Raw genomic sequence first — 26,283 nt, forward strand, 5'->3', positions numbered from 1 at the left:
TCTGTTTACAACGTTGATATCAGCAAACCGCTCGCCCACACGACGCCATACATGCTTTCTGTCATCTGGTGAGGACGACGAGCACGCAGATGAGCTTCCCTGAGACGATTTCTGACCATTTGTGTAGAAATTCTTCAGTTGTGCAAACCCACAGTTTCATCATATGTCCGAGTGGCTGCTCTCAGGTGATCCCACAGCTGAAGAAGCCAGATGTGGAGGTCCTGGGTTGGCGTGGTTACACGTGGTCTGTGGTTGTGAGGCCAGTTGGACGTACTACCAAATTCCCTAAAACAATGTTGGAGGCGGCTTATGGTAAAGAAATGAACATTCAACTATCTGGCAACAGCTCTGGTGGACATTACTGCAGTCAGCATGCCAATTACACGCTCCCTTAAATCTTGAGACATCTGTGGCATTGTGTTGTGTGACAAAACTGCACATTTTAGAGTGGCCTTTTATTGTCCATGCACAAGGTTCTTGGCAAAGGAGAAATACTCACTAACAAGGATGTAAGCAAATTGGATATGGAACATTTCTGGGATCTTTTATTTCAGCTTATGAAACATGGGACCAACACTTTACATGTTGCATTTATATTTTTGTTCAGTATATTTATAAACCACAAGAGAGATCGTATGTCAAACTGATCCAGTCCAAACTCCTGTGCCTGTGTCCGAACAATATCATGACTACAAGTGTATTAGTCAGAAGATGAATTGTCAATACTAGGGGTGTTATCAGATTACTTTCTCCAAAATTTGGCAAACATAAGTCCATTATCCCGTTGGGAGATCTTTTCTTTAAATAATGTCTCCAAGTTTCTTTGGTCTGCAACGGGGGGTCACATTCAAGTAGCCCATCACAAAGGCTCACCTGAGCAAAGCCTACACAATATCAATTTCCAACATCTGAAAGCGGTGTCATGTCTTATTGCATCGCAGTCAGAACTTCTGAAATGGTCCGATGTTCAGCTTTCGAAATGATTGCAGCTTCTGAAATGGTCATAAGGTCAGTTTCTGAAATGGTTGCCGTTTCTGAAATGGTCTGAGGAGACAGGTTGAAATGTTTGTTGTCCTCTCCTCTCCCCCATTCATCCATCCATGGATGCAGCCTCTATGTATCGTTCACTGTACGTCCCAGATCTCACAGAGGAGGGGGGTGAACTTGTGGTCGCTCATGCGCCAAGAGGTAAGCATCTCAGCGTGGTGGTGATTGAGGGTTCGCAGTTCGGTCAGCCGTCCCAGGAGACGGGCAAAGTGCTGGGGCTCCAGCGGGTGCTGCATGGCACAGAACCTCCTGAGCACCTCCAGCATAGGCTCCTGTAGCCTCTCCACTGCCTGCTGGTCCTTCAGGTATGGCCGGTCTGTAGAGGAAAATAAATTAAAGGCGAAGTTCAGTATTTTACAACCTAATGACAGATGTTTTTTTACCCTGAAAGTAGTCTATAGGCGAGGAGAAACTGTATTCCATGGTTCAGTCTACAAACTTCAGATAACTTTAACCAACACTAGCTAAAAATTATTAATATGGGCATGCGGGACATCAACTTTAAGTAACATCAAACCAAATAATTGAGTTTATTTCAGTTGATTTGACCATTACATTTTTACTTGTGCCACATGCCCAGCAGGCAGCTCACCTGGTGACAGGATGGTAATGGCGGTGAGAAGGGCGTGTTCTTCCTGCATCATCTGGAGTTCCCCGATGCTTTTGTAGAAGTTGAACATGGGTGTAATGAACGCCTCTGATATTCCTGGAAAAGATGTGGAGATGCGTGTTCAATGCACAACCATTGGATGGCAGTATTTTCCATAGATGGCAGTATAGTCCATACATCACTGAGGGGAATGGGTTAAAACAGGTACAAAGGTGTAAGCATAGATGATGTACTGATACTTCGTATAATTCCCATACATTCCCACTATAATGAACCAAAAGAAGTGATATAAGATTTGAGGTAACATACTGTTGGCGTACACCTTTTACAGATTTCAATTTTAAAAATCCGGAGAGCAGAACTACCCCCACCAAAACAATTCACCCCCTCCAGTCAGATACATCCGAGCCATAAGCTTTCAGAAATGCCAGGAGCGCACAAAGAAGGAGAGAGGGGGACAATAGGGCTCTTGATGTTTAGATAAAGAACAATAGCCTCTTTAGACACCATATCTCTATTTTCCCCTCAGACTGGCCTTTAGCTTGAATATCTCTCCACCAATCCATTCACTCTGGAGTGGTGCCAAGAGACGGAGAGACGCTGTTTATGGAGGATAAATCATTGGCATAGCTCTAACTGATCCAGTCTAGCATCAGAAGGAATCCCTCTTTTACTCCCCTACCACACTGCCTGGCACAATGCCCATACGCGCTCACAACGGAATGAACCCCAACCCGGCGGGCAGTGGTCCGTTTACATGGGTAATCCACACCTGGCCAGGGATCAACAGGTCCGTACACTGCTAGTCTGCCAGAATCCTCGTCAGATAGAGCAGGCCCATCCATTATTCATACCAGACCTGCGTGGCTGCCTGCAGACGGATCTAATCTACAGTACAGTATGGCCATGGGAGTGGTGTGTGTGTGTGTGTGTGTGTGTGTGTGTGTGGTGGATGAGAAGGCCTGAGGCCCTCACAAGGTGATGAGTCAGAGAGGAAGTGTACATGTTCATACAACCACAGATTGTGGTAAAAAACAACAACTTCATGATAATAGTGATGATAACCACCATTTAGTTCTAGTAACAGTAGTATACTTGTTGATGTGTATTGGAGTATTGTCATAGTATTTTCCCTTTAATGCTCCAGATTCCCAGTATGAATGTACCACTCTTGCGGATCCTGTCCTCCAGGACCTCTGTGTGTCCATGGGGTAGCTTCCTGGTAAACACCTGTGCTGAGCGCAGGAACATGGCCTCCACTGCCGAGCCCTTTAACAGAGCTATCTGATCCTCATGGTCCAGGGCAGAGAAACCTGTCAGGGCCGTATCCACACACGCACACAAGCATGCAAACACAGTCAGGAGAGGCTATTGCAGGGAGAAAGGGAAGGATGGATCTCCCCTATGGTTTGTGAGAAGTAAAAAATTATGAAACAGAAAAAAATCCTGCTAGTAAATAAAACTAGGCTAAATAAAGTCACTCAGTAGACGCCTCAACAGAAAGAGATTAGTTAAGGAAGACTTATCTTTCCATTTCAATGCAGTGTAACAGAGGTGGTTTGTGAACTATGCTTCTGTGATGAGTAACCTTGCCTGAGACCTGAAGACTTGTGTTAGCTTCCTGAGTTAATGTCTAGACCTTTGCTCAGTGGACGAACACAGTCTTGTGTCACTGTAATGACCCGGGTCAATACCCGCTCTGACTTATGTTAAGTCAAACAAATTAATTGTTGTTATCATGTTGCTATTGTGCTGGAAATGTTTTATGTTTGTGCTTTTCTAATAACTAATTTCTGTGTTCAATTCACGTGCTTTTCTAATAACCGTTTTCTGTGTTCATGCAAGTGAGGACTGAATCCTCACTATCAGTAGCTGCAGTTTGGCAGGACGCCCAGACAGTACGCCCTTTGTTTTGAGAACGAAATATCTCAGTTTCAAGGTCTCAGCTTAGAGAGAAGAAGACTCGTGAGGTATTGGTCTGTTACATGTTATGAACCAGTATTAGTCGGTCACATGAATTAGACTATTAGTATGGAGTACAAAAGGCCAGAGGTTGACTGATAATTAATAGGAGTATCCTATATTCTACTTCTTTCAAGAGAAAAGATTGGAATGACCATTGTCATAGAAGTCCAGACCTGGAATGTTTTTGGTAAACTCCACCAGCACTTGAACATGACTGGTGGCCATCTCTGTCAAAAGGAGGAAGTTCTCGTCTGCATTGAAATGCTCCTGTAGCTGAAGAAACAACAAGGAGACACAAAAGACAATTACAGAATGTGTGTGAAGTTTTATGACACTGCTGGCTGATAAGGAGAGTTATGCAACTGCATCTAAGCTATGAGGGAGAGAACAGTCTGACTTCTACTGGGATAAAGATCATGTGGTATAAGTCATTGCTGGAGTCTTACTTGGAAATCATCTACTCTGGGATATGTTACAAGGGTCTCTTATGGTGTCTTCCATTAACTACGAATAAGTCTGACTTGTAAAGCATACACGATGGCTTGCTGAAAGACGCATCATTTGCTAGAATTGTAGGAGATATCAAATACCAGTTTTTTGGCCATGTCTTGAGGGATTCGATGTTTCTGGTAAGCTTCTACGATGAAGCTCAAAATAGCCTGCTGCTCTTGACTGAGCTCAACCTTCTCCTGAAAGAAAACCATTAGCAATCAGTTTTGAATTCTATTCTGTATAACACTAAGGCTATTTATGAGTCATACTTTTAAAGTGTCAGTCTTAGCTGTGAGTGATACAATCTGTTGGTGGCAACAGGGCTTTAGAAATGTTGAAATATTCATAGTTAATTTTAACACTGGGCTGTCATTATCATGCTATTCCCATATCCAGTAATCAGTATAGGGCATTTAAAATCAAATCAAATTGTATTTGTCACCCGTTGTATTCGGCGCATGTGTAGACTTTACCGTGAAATGCTTGCTTACGAGCCCATCCCAATTATGCAGAGTTACAAAATAAAAAAATTCATAGTAACACAAGAGGAATAAAATACACAATAATTAAGCTACAGTATATACAGGGAGTACCAGATCAATGTGCAGGGGTAAGAGGTAGTTGAGGTAGATACAGAGTAGCAGCAGCATATGATGAGTGTGAAATTGTGTGTGAATGTGTGTGCATGTGTCGGTATGTGTATATGTTATGTGCATGTGTGTGCGTGCGTGTGCATGCATGTGTGCGTGCGTGTGAATGTGTGTGGGTTTTGTGTGAGAGTGTCAGTGTGGTGTGTGAGTGAGTGTGTGTATATAGTGTGTTTATATAGTCTTGTGAGTGTGCAAGATAGGGTCAAATCAAACCAAGTTGTATTTGTCACATACACATATTTAGCAGATGTTATTGCGGGTGTAGCAAAATGCTTGTGTTCCTAGCTCCAACAGTGCAGTAGTATCTAACAATTCACAGCAATACACACAAATCTAAAAGTAAAAGAATGGAATTAAGAAATCTATAAATATTAGGACGAGCATTGTCGGAGTGGCTTTGACTAAAATACAGTAGAATACAGTACATACATATTAAATGAGTAAAACAGTATGTAAACAATATTAAAGTGACAAGTGTTCCCTTATTAAAGTGACCAGTGATTCTTTGTCTATGTACATAAGGCAGCAGTCTCTAATTTGCAAGGTTGAGTAACTGGGTGGTAGTCCGCTAGTGATGGCTATTTAACAGTTGGATGGTCTTGAGATAGAAGCTGTTTTTCAGCCTCTCGGTCCCAGCATTGATGCACCTGTACTGACCTCGCCCTCTGGATGATAGCTGGTTGAACAGGCCATGGCTTGGGTGATGGATGTCCTTGATGATCTTTTTGGCCTTTCTTTGACATCGGGTGCTGTAGGTGTCCTGGAGCGCAGGCAGTGTGCCCCCGGTGATGCGTTGGGCAGACCGCACCACCCTCTGGAGAACCCTGTGGTTGAGGGCGGTGCAGTTGCCATACCAGGCGGTGATATAGCCCGACAGGATGCTCTCAATTGTGCATCTGTAAAAGTTTGTGAGGGTTTTAGGAGCCGAATTTCTTCAGCCTCCTGATTGAAGAGGCGCTGTTGCGCCTTCTTCACCACATTGTCTGTGGGTGGACCATTTCTGATTGTCAGTGATGTGTACGCCAAGCAACTTGAAGATTTTCACCTTCTCAACTGCGGTCCTGGCGATGTGGATAGGGGCATGCTCCCTCTACTGTCTCCTGAAGTCCACGATCAGCTCCTTCATTTTGTTGACGTGGAGGGAGAGATTATTTTCCTTGCACCACTCCACCTCCTCCCTGTAGGCTGTCGCGTCATTGTTGGTAATCAGGCCGACCACCGTCGTTTCGTCCGAAAACTTGATTGAGTTGGAGACGTGCGTGGCCACGCAGTCGTGGGTGAACAGGGAGTACAGGAGGGGACTAAACAAGTTACCTTTGCTTTCTTGGGTACAGGAACAATGGTGGACATCTTGAAGCAAGTGGGGACAACAGACTGTGTCTGCGACGTGGCTGGTTTTCCCTTTATTATCCGTGATTGTCTGTAGATCCTGCCACATACGTCTTGACTGAGCCATTGAATTGCGACTCCAATTTGTCTCTGTACTGATGTTTTGCCTGGCAATCAGCCTTACGGAGGGAGTAACTCAACTTTGTATTCAACCATATTACAAGTCACCTTGCCGTGGTTAAATGCGATGGTTCGCGCTTTCAGTTTTGCGCGAATGCTGCCATCTATCCACGTTTTTTGGTTTGGGTAGGTTTTAATAGTCACAGTGGGAACAACATCCTCTGTACACTTCCTGATGAACTCAGTCACCGTGTCAATGTAGATAGTCTGTAACAATTAATTAACTATTTAGCTGTTTTATGGCTATTAAGTAGTCTTATGGCTTGGGGGTAGAAACTGTCTCAAAGCCTGTTGGTCGGAGATCCGATGCTCCGGTACCATTTGTCGAACGGTAGCAGAGTGAACAGTCTATGGCTGGGGTGGCTGAAGTCTTGCAATTTTAGGGCATTCCTCTGACACCTCCTGATGTGGAGGTCCTGGACGGCAGGGAGCTTGGCCCCAGTGATGTACTGGATCGTCCGCAACACCCTCTGTAGCGCTTTGAGGGAGAACATTTGAGGATCAGAGAGCCCATGCCAAATATTTTCAGCCCCCTGATGGGGAAGAGGTGCTGTCGTGCCCTCTTCAAGAGGTCAATGTGGACAATGTTAAGTCCTTAGTGATGTGGATGGCAAGGAACTTGAAGCTCTCGACTCGCTCCACTAAAGCCCCGTCAATGTGGATGGGGGCGTGCTCTCCCCTCTTTTTCCTCTAGTCCACGATCAGCTCATTGGTCTTACTGACGTTGAGGGAGAGGGTCTTGTCCAGGCACCACACTGCCAAGTCTCTGACCTTCTCCCTGTAGGTTTTCTAATCGATGACGGTGATCAGGCCTACCATCGAGTCGTGCGTGGCCACGCAGTCATGGGTGAACAAGGAGTACAGGAGGGGACTAAGCACGCACCCCTGAGGGGCCCCCATGTTGAAGGTCAGCGTGGCAGAGGTATTGTTGCCTACCCTTACCACCTGGGGCCGGCCAGTCAGGAAGTCCAGGATCCAGTTACAGAGGGATGTGTTCAGTCCCAGGGTGTCACGCCCTGACCTTAGAGATCCTGTTTATGTCTCTATTTTGGTTTGGTCAGGGCGTGAGTTGGGGTGGGCAGTCTATGTTTTGTGTTTCTATGGTTTTCTATTTCTATCTTTTGGCCAGGTATGGTTCTCATCCAGGGACAGCTGTCTATTGTTGTCTCTGATTGGGAACCATACTTAGGTAGCCATTTTTTTCCACCTGTGTTTGTGGGAAGTTGACTTTGTTTAGGGCACATAGCCTTTGAGCTTCACGGTTTGTTTTGTATTGTTTATTGTTTTGTCGGCGTCATTTCTAAAATAAAGAGAAAATGTACGCTTACCACACTGCACCTTGGTCCTCATCTTTCAACAGCCGTGACACAGGGTCACAAGCTTGGCGATGAGCTTGGAGGGGACTATGATTTTGAACGCTGAGCTGTAGTCTATGAACAGCATTCTCACATAGTTATCTCCCCTCTTGTCCAGGTGTGAGAGGGTAGTGTGAAGTGCAATTGAGATTGCGTCATCTGTGAATCTATTGGGGCGGTACGCGAATTGGAGTGGGTCCAGGGTGTCTGGGATGATGGTGTTGATTTGTCTCATGACCAGCCTTTCAAAGCACTTACAATTGACAGATGTGAGTGCTACAGGGCGATAGTTATTTAGGCAGGTGTCATGACTGTCCTGTGAGGATCCGAATACTAGAAAAATATTCCTAACAGAAAACGTGGGGAATGGTCAGTGGTGATCTAAGTAATAATAATGTCATATGGGTTGTTATTTTGTGATGTCATAATTGTTTTTATAAAGGATATACACTATCCCACCTTAACGTTGTATATTCAAAATTATGAACGTATTTTTGTTAAGTTAGGAATGTGCTTTTAGGATCCATAAGAGAATTTGTCTCTTTTAAACTTTGCACAGTAAGTAGTCACGCCCCGAGTGAGGTGAGAGAGTGTATCAGCCTGACGGAACCATCCCTTTCGACTAGAGTGCATAAAAGGATTGGTAAAGAAATGTACATTTAGACCAGAACATCGCCAGGCTGCAGCTGTGTGTGTAAAGTGGTTTGAACCCTGAATACCAACACGAGATGGAGAAGAAAACTCCCCTCAGACAATCACTGTTACAGCTGTGTAGCTGTCCAAGGAAAGTATCTAGAAAAGCAAATTTAAGTGGGACTATTCTACTACTCATCAAACCAGTGTATTCTGCTACTCTCATCACCCCACTGGTACCATCGACACGGCTGGCTAGCCTATCTTCCAAGGAGTATCTTCCAGAGTGAACAATAGTAGAAGCCGATGGGGAGGACCCCTTTTGGACAATCAGAGCCTTACAAGCGTGCCGCTGAAAGGCCCAACACCCTTCCTAAGGAGGGCTGGTTCCGACAGTGATCCACTGCGAACGAAGGCCTTTAAACGTAAATACATGAATGGTTTCTTACTCCAAACGGGCAGCCGTTCGCGTGCAAAATAATATCGTTTGTGTCTGTCTGTTTTGTTTACACCTGTGTCCTATTAGTTGATTTAGGTGGGTTTATTAACCTCCTGCCTGCTAGTCTTTGTGTGGGATTGTTTGCTGTGGTTACGTCGTTTGGGCGTGTTCCCCCCCATGTTGTTGTTGAGTTGGAACTACTTAATAAACGATTGTGCCACTGGGACTTCCTTGCTCTCCTGCTCCTGATTCCTGCACCTCCCTCCTAGGAGACACGTCTCTTTCTCTCTCTCTCAATCTCTCTCCATGTCATTGTGTAAGAAGCAGCCATATGTTGTGTCAGTCTTGTAGGGACCTTTCCTAATGTATTAAGTGTGTATGTTTATCCTGTGTTATCATTTAGTTAGCTAGTAAATAAATAATTAAACCAATTTGTGTTGTACTGAATCATAAGTAAGGCTGGGTTTTTTTCAGATGCAAGAGGTTACGACTGTTCAGAATGATGATATGATAAGAGGTTGTGATTAATGTGTTGACTGTTTTATGGATGTAATAGGTCATTCTTTAAACAGCTGCTCTCGTGGTGCCCCAAGTTCCTAATGAGTTAATTGTTACATGATTCATTTAATCGGGTAACAATTAAACATAGTTAGTTGATAAGATAAATAACAGTCATCAGATTCATGAAAGTAAAGTCACAACACAGGTTACCTTGGAGTTCTCGGGAATATAGACCATCAAACAAAAGCTACTTTTCTGATAATTTTTTTTTTTTTTTTTTTATAAACAAAAGGTCATTCAGGAAATGGTTCGTTTGTCTTAGTCTATAAACATCTAACACCATTTTCTAGTAAATCATTTTCTAATAAATAATGTTCTGTATTTAGATTCCTTCATTGGGAATCACTGACACAAATTTTGAAGCACAAAAAAACATTCTAAAGAGCAAAAAGGGGAGCTTTTACCTTTGACAGTTTGGTGGTGGAGGTGACCTGTTTGCTGTCTCCGTTGTCTCCCCCCTCTGTCTCGTCCCAAGTGGACTCTCCTGGGGAGGCCTTGGTGTTTTTCCTCAGCCTTTTAGACTTACACTGGATCTCTGTCAGCAGACCTGTGGGCAGTGATGATGGGTTCAAACACAATGTGTTGAAGGAGAATTTCACCCCTACTTGTTCAATAGTGATTCTCTTTGTGAATGCACTGTAGCCAGCCAGAAAAGGCCTGATGCCCAATGATACAGCAGGGCGTTTGATATTTTTTTAAATTGGCTTTATAGTGTAACTATGGGTTTGAGAAAGTTATTAAGCATGTTTTGAACATTAATTCTCACCTAAGGTAAGAGGTTAGCTCAGATGTAAGCTTTAGGGCCTAACTGTACACATGCCAAATAAACCTACCCACCAATCGCCAAATTCTTTTGGGAACAGGCAGAAAAACTTAACATCAATCCACGGAGGCAAAAAGGACAATGTCGGAGTTGAATCCAATAAGAGAAGAGCTGCGAAAGGAGAGTTTAAAATAAAGAGAAGGAGGACCAGAAAAGGAATGGTTTGGTGAAGTGGTAAAAGAGGATGATAGCAGTGCTGCTATATTATGTGTGATGATTGTGAGGCGCTATACAAATTTAACAGTCACAAGACGGGGACTTCCGATCGGCCTATGGCACGTCAAGGGAACTGTAGCCTACTGTTCAGATGGGTTAAATGGAAACTGAAATGTGGACACTGCCTGTAGGTCTATAACCCCTCACATAGCCTTAATATGAACTCCTGCAGAATTAAGCATTTCTTGCTGTAAAATGATACACCAAATGTATGCCAAATTTTGACTCGAGAACAGGAGTGGAGAAATATGATTTCTTTCTTTCAGCATCTTGAGAGAATGTGAATGCTCATTTAGCACCTCTACAGACGGTATCTATCTTTATCAGCATCATAAAAGCTGATAGTATTTCAACCACATTAAATATGCATCCAAGCCGAACTGAAATCTTATCAGAAACATGTTGGGTCGTTTTCACAGCTCTCTATTTCCTTACAACCGGTCAAACTGATGTCATATGCAGATTTTGCATAGAAAATCTTTCCAGTATTTTTTCAGTTATTGCATTTTCTCCCGGGTCCCTAAACATATTTTCTCAGCGAAAGAAGATGAGAGAGAACTTTACCGATGTCAAATAAACTGAAGCATTCATTCTATCGATTTTACATTACTCTGGTGAACAAGGGGTCATTTAATCTTCTAGGGCAACATATAATGACAGAAGAGAAGCTGCACGTATCTAATTATAGACAAGTTGCCTACCAAAGCAGAAATATATCTAAATCAGGCCCAAAAATCGTGCACCCCCTGTCAAAAAATTGTTCTGACGTCTTTGACTGTAGCCCATTTTCTATATTTGCGGTTTAGGGTCGGGTGCAAGCCTCAGATTTTCACTTTTCACATATAGTCGGCCATTTGTGGATGGCTTATTAGCAATTGTGCGCAGGTGTGGGTGAACAAACAGCTGACTCCCCGCACCACAAACAAACCAAAAAATGTTACGTTGGTAAAGAGTTTGTGGTACTGTATACAGTATGTCCAATATACCATGGCTAAGGACTGTATCCAGGCACTCTGCATTGTACGGTACATAAGAACAGCCCTTAGCCATGGTATATTGGCCATATACCACAACCCCTCATGCCTTATTCCTTAATTATACAACTCCTGTATTTTATGCAGTGAGTATGTTAATGGTGAACTCCGTCCTCCTGCTCTCCTTGCCTGATTCTCTAAATACACCCACTAATTGGGTCTCCTTGGTGGTAGGATTAGGCTGTCTTTTTGATCAAGATTTACACCTTAATTTCCCCATTCTTATTTTGTTTCTGCAAAAATACCTTATCTTCTAGTTGACTCTCTCTCTGCCTCTCCCTCCCTTGAATAGCAACAATGGTGAGACCTTTCTGTTGTGAGCGGTATGACACACGGTCCCTCAGTGAAATTCAAAAAAGTTGTCAGAATCCAAAATGAAAGTTCTCTGCTATGATCTGAGAATGTCCCCAGTGCATTGAAAGAAAAGAATTATGATATCATACAGTCTGAATAGATAGTCAGAGGGTCAGGCTCACAGCTAGACACATGTCAATCTGAATCAAATACTGAGAGTGAGTGACTGTTTAACCATGTCATTTATATGGATACATGAATGGTAAATGGATACATGAACAGTAAAATGCAATACTATTGAAGATATGCCCTGCAATTTATTCTATTGGGAAATAGCAGGTGCATTTCTTAAAGGTCCTCTGAGATGTGCCAGTGCTTCAGTTGAATTAAAAGAAAGGGGTTGAATATACATTTTTGTACGGGCGGGTACTATGGTACCATGTACCACAGGTTATTAAAACCGGCAGTGTAGTCTCTCAAGTAATAAATGCACATAGTAGAATATCAAAGAGCTGGTGTTATCACCAAATTAATTTCCTGTCATTGGCAAGATAATCTTTTGCACATAAGAAATAGCAATATGCTTAGCGATGCAGTAGGAGATCTATGCATCTGCAACTACATGGATTGTGGAGTAAAGGCCATCAAGAGGGAAGAAACATGGGGGTTCCTTCAAATGTCATGACCACCTTTCTTGTTGAATCTTTCAGTAATGATGGTTTATGGTTTCCCTTGACTCTTGGTCCCTTTCCTTATCAATAAAACCAGCACCTCACAGACTGTACCATCAAGTGTGACATAATAGGTACAGTATCCCATGATGATAAATGGAGAGATGCCAACAGCTGTTGGCGTGAGTGCTGATATACTCACATTCTGCCAGCATGCCCATCTCCTTGCACTTCCGGAGACGACACTCCTGGCACTTCCTGCGCATGTACATGTCCATCTCACAGGTCCCTTTACTCTTGCACTTGTACACGGCGTTCTTTGTGATGCTCCGTCTGAAGAAGCCTAAAGGCAATGATCAGAACAATTACCCAGTGACCTCAGTCTTTGGTCATATGATGAAATACTAGTGGTATTATGTACTGTAGAGCAAATAACACCACTACAGATGCAGGATCTTAATTTGATCACTCTTTTGTTGCCGAGAATTTGGAGATGAGCTTTGTGATTTAAATAAATTCATTGAAAACCCACACTAACACAGTTATATTGACAGTATTGCACTTTTCATGTAGCCTACTTTTGCCCAACTATCATAACCTAACCACCGATCAAGCAACATTATGGATTAATGTTCAAATCCTGTAGCTGGATTATTTTCCTGTAACAATATAGGTCGAATTAGGATCTGTATGTGGTAGAGGAGGACCATGCCTTGGATCTGATAAGCTGACAAGCCTGATAACCTTACCCTACAAACCCTATGACACGATACAGGTACACGGTCTCCCATAAATAAAACCTCTAATGGAGTGATGGCATTGGTTTGTGGCTGATATATGCCCTTGGTCTTGACCTATTCCCAAGGGGTGCTTTAAACCATTAACATTAACCCCTTTCAAAAGTGCCACACAGTGTACAGTCCAGCTATGCACTCCGTAAGGCAATCAAACAGGCAAAACGTCAGTACAGAAACAAAGTGGAGTCGCAATTCAACTGTTCAGACACGAGACGTATGTGGCAGGGACTCCAGACAATCATGGATTATAAAGGGAAAACCAGCCACGTCATGGACACCGATGCATTCGCCCGCTTCAAGGAAACACAGTGCTCCAGGCCATCACACTGTCAAATAGTCACCACTAGCCGGACTCCGCCCAGTATCCTGCCCTGAACTTCAGAGTCTTGGTGGTTCCAAACTTCTTCCATTTAAGAATCATGGAGGCCACTGTGTTCTTGGGGACCTTCAATGCTGCAGAAAGGTTTTGGTACCCTTCCCCAGATATGTGCCTCGACACAATCCTGTCTCTGAGCTCTACGGACAATTCCTTCGACCTCATGGCTTGGTTTTTGGTCTGACATGCACTGTCAATTGTGGGACCTTATATAGACAGGTGTGTGCTTTTCCAAATCGTGTCCAATCAATTGAATTTACCACAGGTGGACTCCAATCAAGTTGTAGAAACATCTCAAGGATGATCAATGGAAACAGGATGCACCTGAGCTCAATTTCGAGTCTCATAGCAAAGGGTCTGAATAGTTATGTAAATAAAGTATTTCTGTTTTTTATTTTTAATACATTTGCAAATAAAACTAAAAACCTGTTTTAGCTTCGTCATTATGGGTTATTTTGTGTAGATTGATGAGATAAATGTATTATTGTATCCATTTTAGCATAAGGCTATAACGTAATAAAATGTGCAAAAAGTGAAGGGGTCTGAATACTTTCCGAATGCACTGTATATATTTATATTGCGCAGTCTGACATTGCTCATTCTAATATTTCTATACTTCTTAATAATTGTATACATTTTGGGGATTTGCGTGTATTGTTTTGTATTGTTAGGTATTACTGCACTGTTGTGGCTAGAAACATAACATCTGCAACATATGTATACAGCACCAATAACATTTTATTTAATTTTTACACTAACTACCAGTGCGAGAAAGATGCCCCCTAAGAGCCTTATTGGACTGGTTCCATACAGTGGGCACACACTCGATAGCTTGGAACAGCTAATTAGACATTCAAGTGCAAGGAGATGAGTACAACGACACACATTAACATTGCTTAGCTCCGGGTTCCCTACGCCATTATAGAGTGGAACACTTAGAGGGAGCTATATCCGGAGGGTGAACCGACGAGAGACAACCGAACCTCAAACCTACACTCAGATAAGAGGCAGGGGAGCCCAGTGACCGCAACCATAATACCCATTCACCTGAGGATTTACAAGAAATAGAGTACAAATGCTGTCATTAAGAAAGTTAGAGAGGTGTTGTTGTGATTCTTCATGTTGGGTGTCACTGAGCTCGTCATTTTTACATGGAGACGTTCAGTAAAGTCATGCTGCTTACTCCTGACACCAGAGACAATTCATTCATTCATCCTCGTCATGACGAAATATCATACTGATCACCTTCTGGATGTTTGTCATACCAGTGGGCTACACTGTAGGCATCATATAACATTATAGAATCTCCCAACTATATTCAGACTACGATACTGTTCTAGCAATAGCTACGGATCAAAACCAGAAGTGATCAACACAGGCTTTTAGAAGAAGTGAGCCCATCCAAAGAGTGGTTTCTCAAGTGTTGAATGTAGAAGATGCTCTTATTTGGATCTATGTTGTAGAAGACGTTGAAGATCTGTAGTCCGTAACACTTCAATGTCTACAGGTATGATAAAGATGTAGCACACTTAACCACTGCAATTACCTTTACACCCCTCACAGGTGAGAGCGTTATAGTGGTACCCAGATGCCTTGTCCCCACACACCACACACAGCTCCTCCCCTTTGACCCTGCCTGCGTGGGAAGTGTGCCTGGTCCTCTTGCACACCGCAGGCACTATGGCGGATGCCTCTTCCATTTCAACATTATAGCTACCCTCCAGGGGTTCTTTCCTCAGTTCATAAATCTCTGTGGGTGAGTACCACTCCTCAACGCTGTATTGGGGGTAGTAGTGCTGATTGGAGTAGTATGGAGGGGAGGACATGGTGGGCTCCACCAAGGGGTATTGCATGTTGGGATAGTTGGTGAAGGATAAGACCTCTTGGTCCTGAAGCAGAGGGCTCCCTTGCTCTGCCAGAATATCTGAGAGGAGAAAAGAAAGACGCATAGATTAATTTATCGTATCACTGATTAGAAGTGTTGGCTAAAGTCAGCTTGGTTTCAGCATGGTTCAGAAAATCCACAATAGCTACACATTTCACAAGCCAATAACACCTGTACTTTCCCAAGGATAGTGTAGTACGACTGTCAAAATCAATTTCCAGCTGTTACAGTAGTATTAGATAGTGACTTAATCTGAGTATTTAAACATTAACATAACAGGGGATAGTAACCTACATAAACCCAGTCATAAATAACCTCACACTCTTACAGAACACACTGTCACAGCAGATTGACGGGACGGCTTGAGCTTTCCAACAATTCTCCAAAGAGGTGATAGTACTTATCTTATTTATATTTTACATATAATAAAATTTCACAATGCTTTGTCATTAGTATCATAAATTATAATAATGATATTTGTATTATGTGGGCATGAACCCTTGAAGGTTAGACGTCAGCTAGCATTGGAACCATTTCATATCACTTTTATTCATTCAAATACGTTAAGGTTAAAGGAAATACTGGAACACAACAAGCTGCTGGAATGTAGCCGTACAGTTCTATAGGGTTGAGTTCATTCAAACTCATTTTATAATACACATAATCCAAGCTGACACAATAAGATCGACAGGCATGCGATACTGACCTGAAGATCTGTTCTAATCTAGACCATGGCCATCTCAGGGTGTCCCAGCAGACCCAGCACACCCAGGTCTCTCTCTCTTTCTCTGACCACCTGAAAAGTAATCCCCCTCTGCGGCTCTACTCTTACCTGTACTTCTTCTACCTCAGCATACCTCCCTCTATTATCTTTGGCAATGGAACTTCTCCAGAAGAATTCGGTACAGTAGTCTTAGAACAGAACACCTTGGTGCTTGTTTGAGGTATGACTTAGGAGTGCCAAATGGGAGCAAAGGTTGCCATGGCTACTTATTAACCTGACAGACATTTCTGCCCATCATTACAGGTAGTTGGTTCGGTAATGTGCAAAGTCACTTTGACATCTGGCTTGCGTGACTGGCTGCTACTGCCTGAGGTGTAATGTGTGTCAGAGCTGGCCACTGGATCGCCTGATCCCAGATCTGCATGTGCCAACTCTCCTAACAATCATTGTCATGCCATATGTACAGTGGTGACCCGTCATTCACGGCAGGTTATGCAAATCTTTGAGTTAATAAAGTTGCATACAAATATGGTCTCTTTTTTGCATTCTTGAGAAAGGCAGCTTCAAGGTGTTTTAGCCTATCTTAGTGCTTTCTGTGGTGGTGATGGGGCAGCCAGTGGAAAATACAGAGCGTAGGGGTTAGTAATGTACTCTAGTTGCATCGTGATTGGCTCAGAGTTCTATCACTCATGGGGACACTGCGTCACCTCAAAATCTACAAGGAGAGCTCGAAAATTCAAGCCTCTTGGTTGCTGCCATAGATATACATTAGAAGTGCCCATCCAAGAAGGCTCAAGTTCATTGGCCACAGATAAAATGACATTAAAACACATTATATCTACCGTAGCTTTGATTGGACTGATCATGTCAACATCATACTTTCAAAAGCTTAGCTAGCAAGATAGACAAGCAGTCATCATCATGAATCAAGTTGACAATCGACTGGCAAACCCTTTTCAATCCTTGTCATATGAAGACAAATTATAGATAAAACATATCAGTGCTCATCGGTCATTGGACATAAACATTACACAACAAGTTGGAAATCACAAATTCAACAATGAGTGGTTTGGAAGGAATCAGTGGCTAACTGCAAGCGTTGCAAAGCAATCACTAGCCTGCTATTCAGTGGAGTGGCTGTATGGTCCCAAGTCTAAGATTAAGGGTCTCTTTTCCAAGCTTAAAAGGATAAACATTCACATGCAACACCATCGGCCATAAAAGGTTGAATACATTGGCCATGCTGTCAATCCAGCATGACTTCTGCCACGTTTAAAACAACTGGAAACTTGGAACTGGGAAATCTCAGACGTCAGTGTGTTCAAGACAACTCCTACTGGGAAAATACGTTTTGAACGGTCATCCAACTCAGAATTCCAAGTCGGGGACTCTGGCCTCTTTCTAGAGCTCCGACCTGAAGATCACTGACGTCATGATTCGACCTTGTTTCTTTCTGAGTTCCCAGATGTCTAGAAAGCACCAAAAATCCAGAGAAAGACAGACTTTGATGACAAAGTTTGATGACTAAATTTGCCCACGAAGGACCTCCGCGCCACCTTCCTGTTCAAGTGAGCATAGCACAACAAGGTGAGTCCAAAAATGTATTGTATGCTGCTGCATAAATGATGTTATACGCCAGGGAGATATGTATACTGTAGCTAAGAAAGTAATACTAAGTGTATGTCGTGTAGTAATCTGTTGGTAGCACATGTGTCTCACCCTAATCATTTGGTCCCTTTCCTCCTCATAACTTAGCCTACTGTTCTGACTTGGTGGTGCACATGTAGCCTATAGCCTGTTTTAGAGAAATGTCGTCATCGAATATTGTATGAGCTTTCATTGTCTGCTTATAGGCCCCCTTTATTTATCCTACGGTTCTGACTTGGTGTACAGGGAGAATACTGTATGAATGACCCATGTTCTGAATTCTGTCGCTGTACATTTCAAAAGTGCTTAACAAAAAGTTATATTGACTACGTCCATCTTAGCTCGCTCATTAATGTCTTATTACGAATTGCCTCTTATCTGCTCACCGTTCCCTAATGCCATAGTTTGTACATCTCAATTGTCAGTAGAAACTACATTTGTTTAAGCAAGTCAGCCATATCAGCTATGTTTTTTAAAAAGGCAGTAAACGAGGCTGAATTAACTGTTTCGCTGCCAGACAATGATAACCAGGTGTAGCGGTGTTAAGGAATCACTCCATGGTGCTGAAAAGAAAGCTCTGTATCACGAATATCATCGAAGGTGGCACCCCTTCCCGTTCGGGAGGTGCTCGGTGGTCGTCGTCACCGGTCTACTAGCTGCCACCGATCCCTTTTTCCCTTTTCGTTTGGTTTTGTCTAATTGTTTTCACCTGTTCCTTGTTGGGGTTTTGGGGTGGTTGTTATTTAAGTTCGATTAGCCCGCTTGTGTTTGTGCGGGCTTGTTTCTGTATTGTGAGAGGTGTTCTTTATTTATATGGGTTTTCCGCTGTCCGGTTTGATACCAGAGTGTACTTAGGTGGAGTGTATTACGCCTATGTTCGGCGTTACCTTTTGTACCTTTTTTGGTTGGACATTAAAGCGTGTTTTTCCCCGTATCCTCTGCTCTCTGCGCCTGACTCCACACCCATTCACTCTTTGAGCGTTACACTCTGCTGTTGGGACAGCTTTATGTAGGCCCTAACAGCACCGTTTGTCACCGTTATAGTGCAATTAATGTATTGTTTAGTGTTGTGTTGTGTAGTGGCTTTGCTGGCATGCATTACAAAAATAAGCAATTGCCCCACCAAGATATACCTGCAAAATGTGCCATTGCATATGCATATACTGTTACAGTTAAAGTCGGAAGTTTACATACACTTAGGTTGGAGTCATTAAAACTCATTTTCAAGCACTACACAAATTTCTTGTTAACAAATTATAGTTTTGGCAAGTCGGTTAGGACATCTACTTCGTGCATGACACAAGTAATTTTTCCAACAATTGTTTACAGACAGATTATTTCACTTATAATTCACTGTATCACAATTCCAGTCGGACAGAAGTTTACATACACTAAGTTGACTGTGCCTTTAAACAGCTTGGAAAATTCCAGAAAATGATGTCATGGCTTTCGAAGCTTCTGATTGGCTAATTGACATAATTTGAGTCAATTGGAGGTGTACCCGTGGATGTATTTCAAGACCTACCTTCAAACTCAGTGCCTTTTGCTTGATATTATGGGAAAATCAAAAGAAATCGGCCAAGACCTCAGAAAAAAAATTGTAGACCTCCACAGGTCTGATTCATCCTTGGGAGCAATTTCCAAATGCCTGAAGGTACCACGCTTATCTGTACAAACAATAGTACGCAAGGACAAACACCATGGGACCACGCAGCCGTCATACCGCTCAGGAATGAGACGCGTTCTGTCTCCTAGAGATGAACGTACTTTGGTGCGAAAAGTGCAAATCAGTCCCAGAACAACAGCAAAGGATCTTGTGAAGATGCTGGAGGAAACCGGTACAAAAGTATCTATATCCACAGTAAAATGAGATCTATATCGACATAACCTGAAAGGCCACTCAGCAAGTTAGATGCCACTGCTCCAAAACCGCCATAAAAAAGCCAGACTACGGTTTGCAACTGCACATGGGGACAAAGATGGTACTTTTTGGAGAAATATCCTCTGGTCTGATGAAACAAGAATAGAACTGTTCGGCCATAATGACCATTGTTATGTTTGGAGGAAAAAGGGGGAGGCTTGCAAGCCAAAGAACACCATCCCAACTGTGAAGCACAGGGGTGGCAGCATCATGTTGTAGGGGTGCTTTGCTGCAGGAGGGACTGGTGCACTTCACAAAATAGATGGCATCATGAGAAAGGAAATGTATGTGGATATATTGAAGCAACATCTCAAGACATCAGGCAGGAAGTTAAAGCTTGGTTGCAAATGGGTCTTCCAAATGGACAATGACCCCAAGCATACTTCCAAAGTTGTATCAAAATGGCTTAAAGACAACAAAGTCAAGGGATTGGAGTGGCCATCACAAAGCTCTGACCTCAATCCTATAGAAAATTTGTGGGCAGAACTGAAAAAGCATGTGTGAGCAAGGAGGCCTACAAACCTGACTCAGTTACACCAGCTCTGTCAGGAGGAGTGAGCCAAAATTCACCCAACTTATTGTGGGAAGCTTATGGAAGGCTACCCGAAACATTTGACCCAAGTTAAACAATTTAAAGGCAATGCTACCAAATACAAATTGAGTGTATGTAAACTTCTGATCCACTGGGAATGTGATGAAAGAAATAAAAGCTGAAATAAATATTTCGCTCTACTATTATTCTGACATTTCACATTCTTAAAATAAAGTGGTGATCCTAACTGACCTAAAACAGGGAATTTTTACGAGGATTAAATGTCAGGAATTGTGAAAAACTGAGTTTAAATGTATTTGTCTAAGGTGTATGTAAACTTCCGACTTCAACTGCATTTAGTACATTGCATATTATGTATTGCTTGACAAAAATAGTAGGAGGAGTTAGATGAAGCACATATAGTACTGATCTGGGTCCAGGCTAGTCACTGGAAGTTGCTTACCAAAGAAGTGTGAGTTCTCGGACAATGGGAATCCATCGTTGTGTGGGATCTGTAGTGGTCCCACCACATTGACTTCGGGGCCCACCCACTCATTCATTCACAAATCTGGATGGACCTCAGCTCAGAATAAAGATGATGGAAGTAAATTATTTCCAGTCCAATCCTGTAGGAAACCAAGATACACCTAGACATAATGTTAGTGTGAGTTTTACATTTTGTTAAGCAGCTTTGTGATACAGTAGCTTACCTGTTAAATACTTCACAGACAACTCTTTAGCCCTTGCAAAAGTTTTCACACCCCTTGGATTTCTTCCCATTTTATTGTGTTACAAAGTGGGATTAACCAATTACAGTCCAAGCCCTGTCTAGGCCGGATATGTACAGAATAAAAATATTCCAAAACATGCATCTTGTATGCAACAAGGCACTAAAGTAATACTGCAAAAAAACACAACAAAGGAATACACTTTTTGGCTTAAATGCAAAGCCTTGTGTTTGGGACAAATCTAACACAACACTTCACTGAGTAACTGCCTCCTTATTTTCAAGCATGGTGGTGACTGCATCCTGGTATGTGTATGCTTGACATCAGCAAATACAGACAGAGTTTGGGAGAGGAGTTCACCTTTCAGCAGGACAATAACCTACAACACAAATTTACACTGGAGTTGCTTATCAAGAAGACAGTGAATGTTCCTGAGTGGCCAAGTTACAGATGAAATCTGTTTAAATCTGCTAAATTACAGATGAAATACATTTTATGCAATGGGTGGGTCTAATCCTGAATTCTGATTGGTTAAAACCGCATTTCATCCGATGTCTATTGCACAAGTTAACACCGGCTAAATCTATGATGCTAAAATGCCTATTTACTCTGTTCCATCTGACTGCGCAATCCACTGTCTCATCAGCCCAGCCAAGCAACTTATAAACTTGATCTTCACTGTCCCCTTTAGTTTTTCCACATTTTGTTGTGTTACTGCCTGCATTTAATTTGGATGAAATTTAGATTTTATGTCACTCGCCTACACAAAATACCCCATAATGTCAAACAGGAAATATGTTTTTAGAGAATTTTTACAAATGAATAAATAATGTAAGTATTCAAACCCCTTTGTTATGGCAAGCCTAAATAAGTTAAGGAGTAAACATTTGCTTAACAAGTCACATAGTGAGTTGAATTGACTCACTCTATGTGCAATAATAGTGTTTAACCTGATTTTTTAATGACTACCTCATCTATGTACCCCACACATACAATTATCTCAAAGGTCCCTCAGTTGAGCAGCGAATTTCAACCTGTTACAGTATTTATACCTTGACTAATTCAACAATTTGCTGTGTTACAGCCTGAATTCAAAATTGATTACATAAATGTTTTTCTCACCCAGCCATTTTCAAGTCTTGTCATATATTTTTAAGCTGCAACTACTGTAGGCCACTCAGGAACATTCAACTGTCGTCTTGGTAAGCAACTCCAGTGTATATCTGGCCTTGTGTTTTAGGTTATTGTCCTGCTGAAAGGTGAATGTCTCCCAGTGTCTGTTGGAAAGCAGACTGAACCAGGTTTTCCTTTAGGATTTTGCCTGTGCTTAGCTCTATTCCATTTATTTGTATCCTAAAAAAACTCCCTAGTCCTTGCCAATGACAAGCATACCCATAATATGATACAGCCACCACCATGCTTGAAAATATGGTACCCAGTGATATGTTGTGTTGGATTTGCTCGAAACATAACGTTTTTTGGGCTCCCGAGTGGCGCAGCGGTCTAAGACACTGCATCTCAGTGCTTGAGGCGTCACTACAGACACCCTGTTTCGAATCCAGGCTGTATCACAACCGGTCGTGATTGGGAGTCACATAGGGCGGCGCCCAGCAGCGACCGGATTTGGCCCAACATCGTCCGTCATTGTAAATAAGAATTTGTTCTTAACTGACTTGCCTAGTTAAATAAATAATAAAACAATTCTGTTCAGGACATGAAGTTAATCTCTTTGCCACATTTCTACTGTTTTACTTTATTGACTTATTACGAACAGGATGCTTTTGTTTTGGAATATTTTTATTCTGTACTTCTTTTCACTTTGTCATGTAGGTTAGCATTGTGGAGTAACTACAATGTTGTTGATCCAGCCTCAGTTTTCTCCTATTACAGCTATTAAGCTCTGTAACTATTTTAAAGTCTCCTTTGGCCTCATGGTGAAATCCCTGAGCGTTTTCCTTCTACTCCGGCAACTGAGTTAGGAAGGACGCCTGTATCTTTGCAGTGACTGTGTGTATTGATGCACCATCCAAAGTGTAATTAATAACTTCACCATGCTCAAAGGGATATTCAATGTCTGCCTTTTTTATTATTAACCATGTACCAATTAGGTGCCCTTCTTTGCAAGGCATTTGAAAACCTCCCTGGTCTTTGTGGTTGAATCTGTGTTCGAAATTCACTGCTCGACTGAGGGACCTTACAGATAATTGTGTGTGGAGTGCAAAATCATGTTAAACCAGGGTCTCCAACAGGTCGATTGCAAGCTACCAGTAGCTCACAGCCCACCTATGACTAGCTCCCCAAACAATTCTGAAAGTACAATTTTCACATGTTCCACTGCAAATTGTCATTAACACATCTCACAAGTATTAGACACTGCAAGCTCCCAGCTACTATCTAATCAATGCAACGCTGACATTACCCCACCCCCGGTTAGCCACTATTGGCTAATAGCTGCCAATTAATTTCCAGAAATATTGCCCCTGTATGTCTGTGCATGTATTTCTTTCACTTATTTCTGTGTGTAGCCAGCTGATGTGATAACCATCTTGTGGGTTGACAGACAGTAATTTCCCCAAAACCTTCTCAATTTAATGTTAACTGTAAAGTAGGCTTACCTGGTAGAAGTATATCATCAGGAAGTATATAATTTTTATCTATTACTTGGTATTTGCTAACTTTGAATGAGCAACAGCATTACAGAACCATCACTAGACTGGCACATTAGACAGCACATTTCTCACTTGCTAGATTCACAATTAAAGGGCCATATGCACAATTAAAGGGGAATTACATAAAAAATCCTAATTTGTTATTTATCTTCCAGAACTAAAAAAAAATATTCAGATGTGATTTAAGCATTGACATGGACTCAGACTTCTTGTCTTGTGTTATGTGATGTTTCCCTTATTGCTGTAACCATAACCACAATGTACCCAACACAACAAGTCCAAAACAATTATTCTGACGAGTATTCCCTTTAGGTTATATTCTGTATTAAATTAGGTCTGTTCCTGTGCAGTACATTCATAACTAAAGAGATCCTTGAGAGTTGCTAGTCTATTCCTCTGTTATCACAGTAAAATGAACACAGTCATTTCCCCAAACTTTTCCATGGACTTCCTGAATCTGTTACTGACTAACAGCACCCATGGCGACGTTAACTGACACCATCATGCAGTGAGCAGAGAGGAGGTAAATCACCATGTGAACCACTGGTTTTATAAATCGCACCTGACATAGCTTTAATTAATTAGCCAGGGCTGATTTCCCCAGAGATTAAACAACAGCCCACATGAAGACCCCAACAAGGGCCTCCAGGCCAGCTTGTCAGCCCACACAAAGAATCAACCTGTCCCTCTCTATCATTCGTTCTTACCGTATTCTTTCCTGTTGATTTCCCCAGTGTAAGTCCAGTCTAGTCCCAGCCTTCACCCTCTCTCTCTGATCTCCACATTGTAATGTACAGCACCATCAATATTTGCTCATGAGCATCTAGCTGCTCCTGGCTGTCTGGAATTGCAGCGAGAGTATGTGTGACTGGCTGGGGTCATTGAAAAGGGGACAGTGGTTATTAATTAAGCTGTCCATTCCTCTCCATGAACGCACTACCCCTCTTCCCCCTCCTCCCTCCTCCTCCCATCCCCCCAAAATCCTCCTCATTCAGCAAAGCAATCTGGCAGCCATGTGTACTCCCTAACACAGAGAAAACCAGACCAGCACCCCCCCCCCCCCCCCCCCCCACAAGCACAGACACATGCACACAAAAGCGCACACACTAACACACAATCACAGGCAACCTGGTCTTGGATAAGGCACAAGTGATCAAGCAGAGAGCCAACCCATTGGGCAAAAACAGGTCAAATCATTTCAACCAAAGAAATCTATGAGATGACCTTGAATCAACGTGGAAAACTGATTGGATTTGCAAAAATGTATCAACTTAATTAAGGGCATTTTGTTGTTTTTTTCACCCAACTTTTAACCTAAATCCAATGACATGGTGATATTTTCTGTTGATTTCATGTTAAATCCACATTAGTCGAAAACTTAACCAAATATGCATCAAAACTAGATGTTGAACTGAAGTCTGTCCCCGTTCGGGAAGGCATTCATTAGATAGATCATGTTTTTCATAAATCATATCTAACACAAATATTATATGATGGTGTGTTTGTAAGTGAAAGTTTAATCTACACCTCAGCACAATGTCTATAGGCAGCCATTGGGGAATTGCTCTCCTGGCTAGGCCACCTAATTGTCAGGTGTTGCAATATACTGTACATGTAGTATGGCAGCTAGAACACTCTAAATGTTGATGGATTGCAGAGAGAACAGCTAAAGTAGGAAAATATAACAGTATCGGGAAATAGCTATTGTAGTGCTGAAGAAAACTAAGATTTCCTTTGCAGGTAGACAGGTTGGCAGTCTCTATTCTGATAAGGGATCCTCTTCATAAGACATTGTTCTCAGAAGGGCGTCTTGATTTGTGGCCTGGTTTTAGTTTGTTTACCCAATGTGTTACAGTAAGAAGCCATTCACCTCATTGCTTGACCATTCACAACTGGATGTAGTAGGAGGAACGCTTAGATGAGAATAAAGCTGGAAATAGGCCCCAGTGTTTCTATAAGCTTCTATATATCCAAAAACAAGTGTTTAATCATTGATGGGTCTGTTGCTCCATCCAAAGAGGCCCTTCTGAGTCAACAGAACAGACAGTCAATCTGAAATAAACAGGACCTTTGCCATTGGCTGCTGTCTGCTTGTGGACTAAGTAGCTGCTGTGTGTCCGAGGGCTTTGGGGTGGACTGGGTTGTGGTGGCCTCATGAGAAGGACACGTAGTGGGTCTGAGAACCTTGTGACATGTACAGGAGGCTACTGTATTTTCTTCACTATTAAACAGATTGTATTGCTTTCTAGTGGTATTTTTGGTATGGTTACCACTTACCGGTAAGGGTACAATTTCAGTTGATTTATTGTGGTGAACATGTAGTGTGGTCACAATCAATAAACACTACAGAATAAATGGTGCTACATTTTCTTACGTGGGTCACAGCACAGCTCAAAAAACGCAAATGACATTTATTTTTAGCAGTGTACGATAGGCTTTCCCCTCTTACTCAGTGATCACTATTGTCTTTTCACCTTTTAGCTCACATTTGGTTATTGATTGTGAATAGAAAAGCTGACTGTTTACAGTTTTGAACCACCTCCAACTTGTAAAGGGAGAGGAGGAGATAAGTTGATCAAACACTGGGCTTCAAACGGGCAGCAAAGAGCTGCCCAAAGAGCTTCTCAAACAAGCTCTCAAAGACTGTCACAAAAATTCCAATGAATATAAACCAATAACAAGGTCCATAACCTTGAACCCTTCCC

The 26,283-nt window shown here is 42.2% G+C and overlaps 1 protein-coding gene across 3 annotated transcripts; it reads right to left on the reverse strand.

Annotated features, from left to right (window-relative positions):
* Positions 1–523: 523 nt before the first annotated feature.
* On the reverse strand, positions 524–24,465 carry LOC120054065 (bile acid receptor-like). Of its 3 annotated transcripts, none has more exons than XM_039001437.1 (10): positions 24,286–24,465; positions 20,645–20,807; positions 15,019–15,396; positions 12,502–12,642; positions 9,666–9,808; positions 4,213–4,311; positions 3,796–3,895; positions 2,824–2,970; positions 1,640–1,753; positions 524–1,363 (listed from the first exon to the last, which is right to left on the reverse strand). In XM_039001437.1, the coding sequence occupies exons 2-10, from the start codon at positions 20,739–20,741 to the stop codon at positions 1,125–1,127; spliced, it is 1,458 nt and encodes a 485-aa protein (XP_038857365.1). In that variant the 5' UTR covers positions 20,742–20,807; positions 24,286–24,465; the 3' UTR covers positions 524–1,124. The 3 variants fall into 3 exon arrangements, with proteins under 3 accessions (XP_038857365.1, XP_038857366.1, XP_038857364.1); XM_039001438.1 differs by having other exon boundaries at positions 4,213–4,308; positions 20,645–20,828; XM_039001436.1 differs by having other exon boundaries at positions 20,645–20,828.
* Positions 24,466–26,283: the final 1,818 nt, after the last annotated feature.

This window comes from Salvelinus namaycush, chromosome 9 (assembly GCF_016432855.1).
Source record: "Salvelinus namaycush isolate Seneca chromosome 9, SaNama_1.0, whole genome shotgun sequence".
NCBI classification, from domain to species: domain Eukaryota; kingdom Metazoa; phylum Chordata; class Actinopteri; order Salmoniformes; family Salmonidae; genus Salvelinus; species Salvelinus namaycush.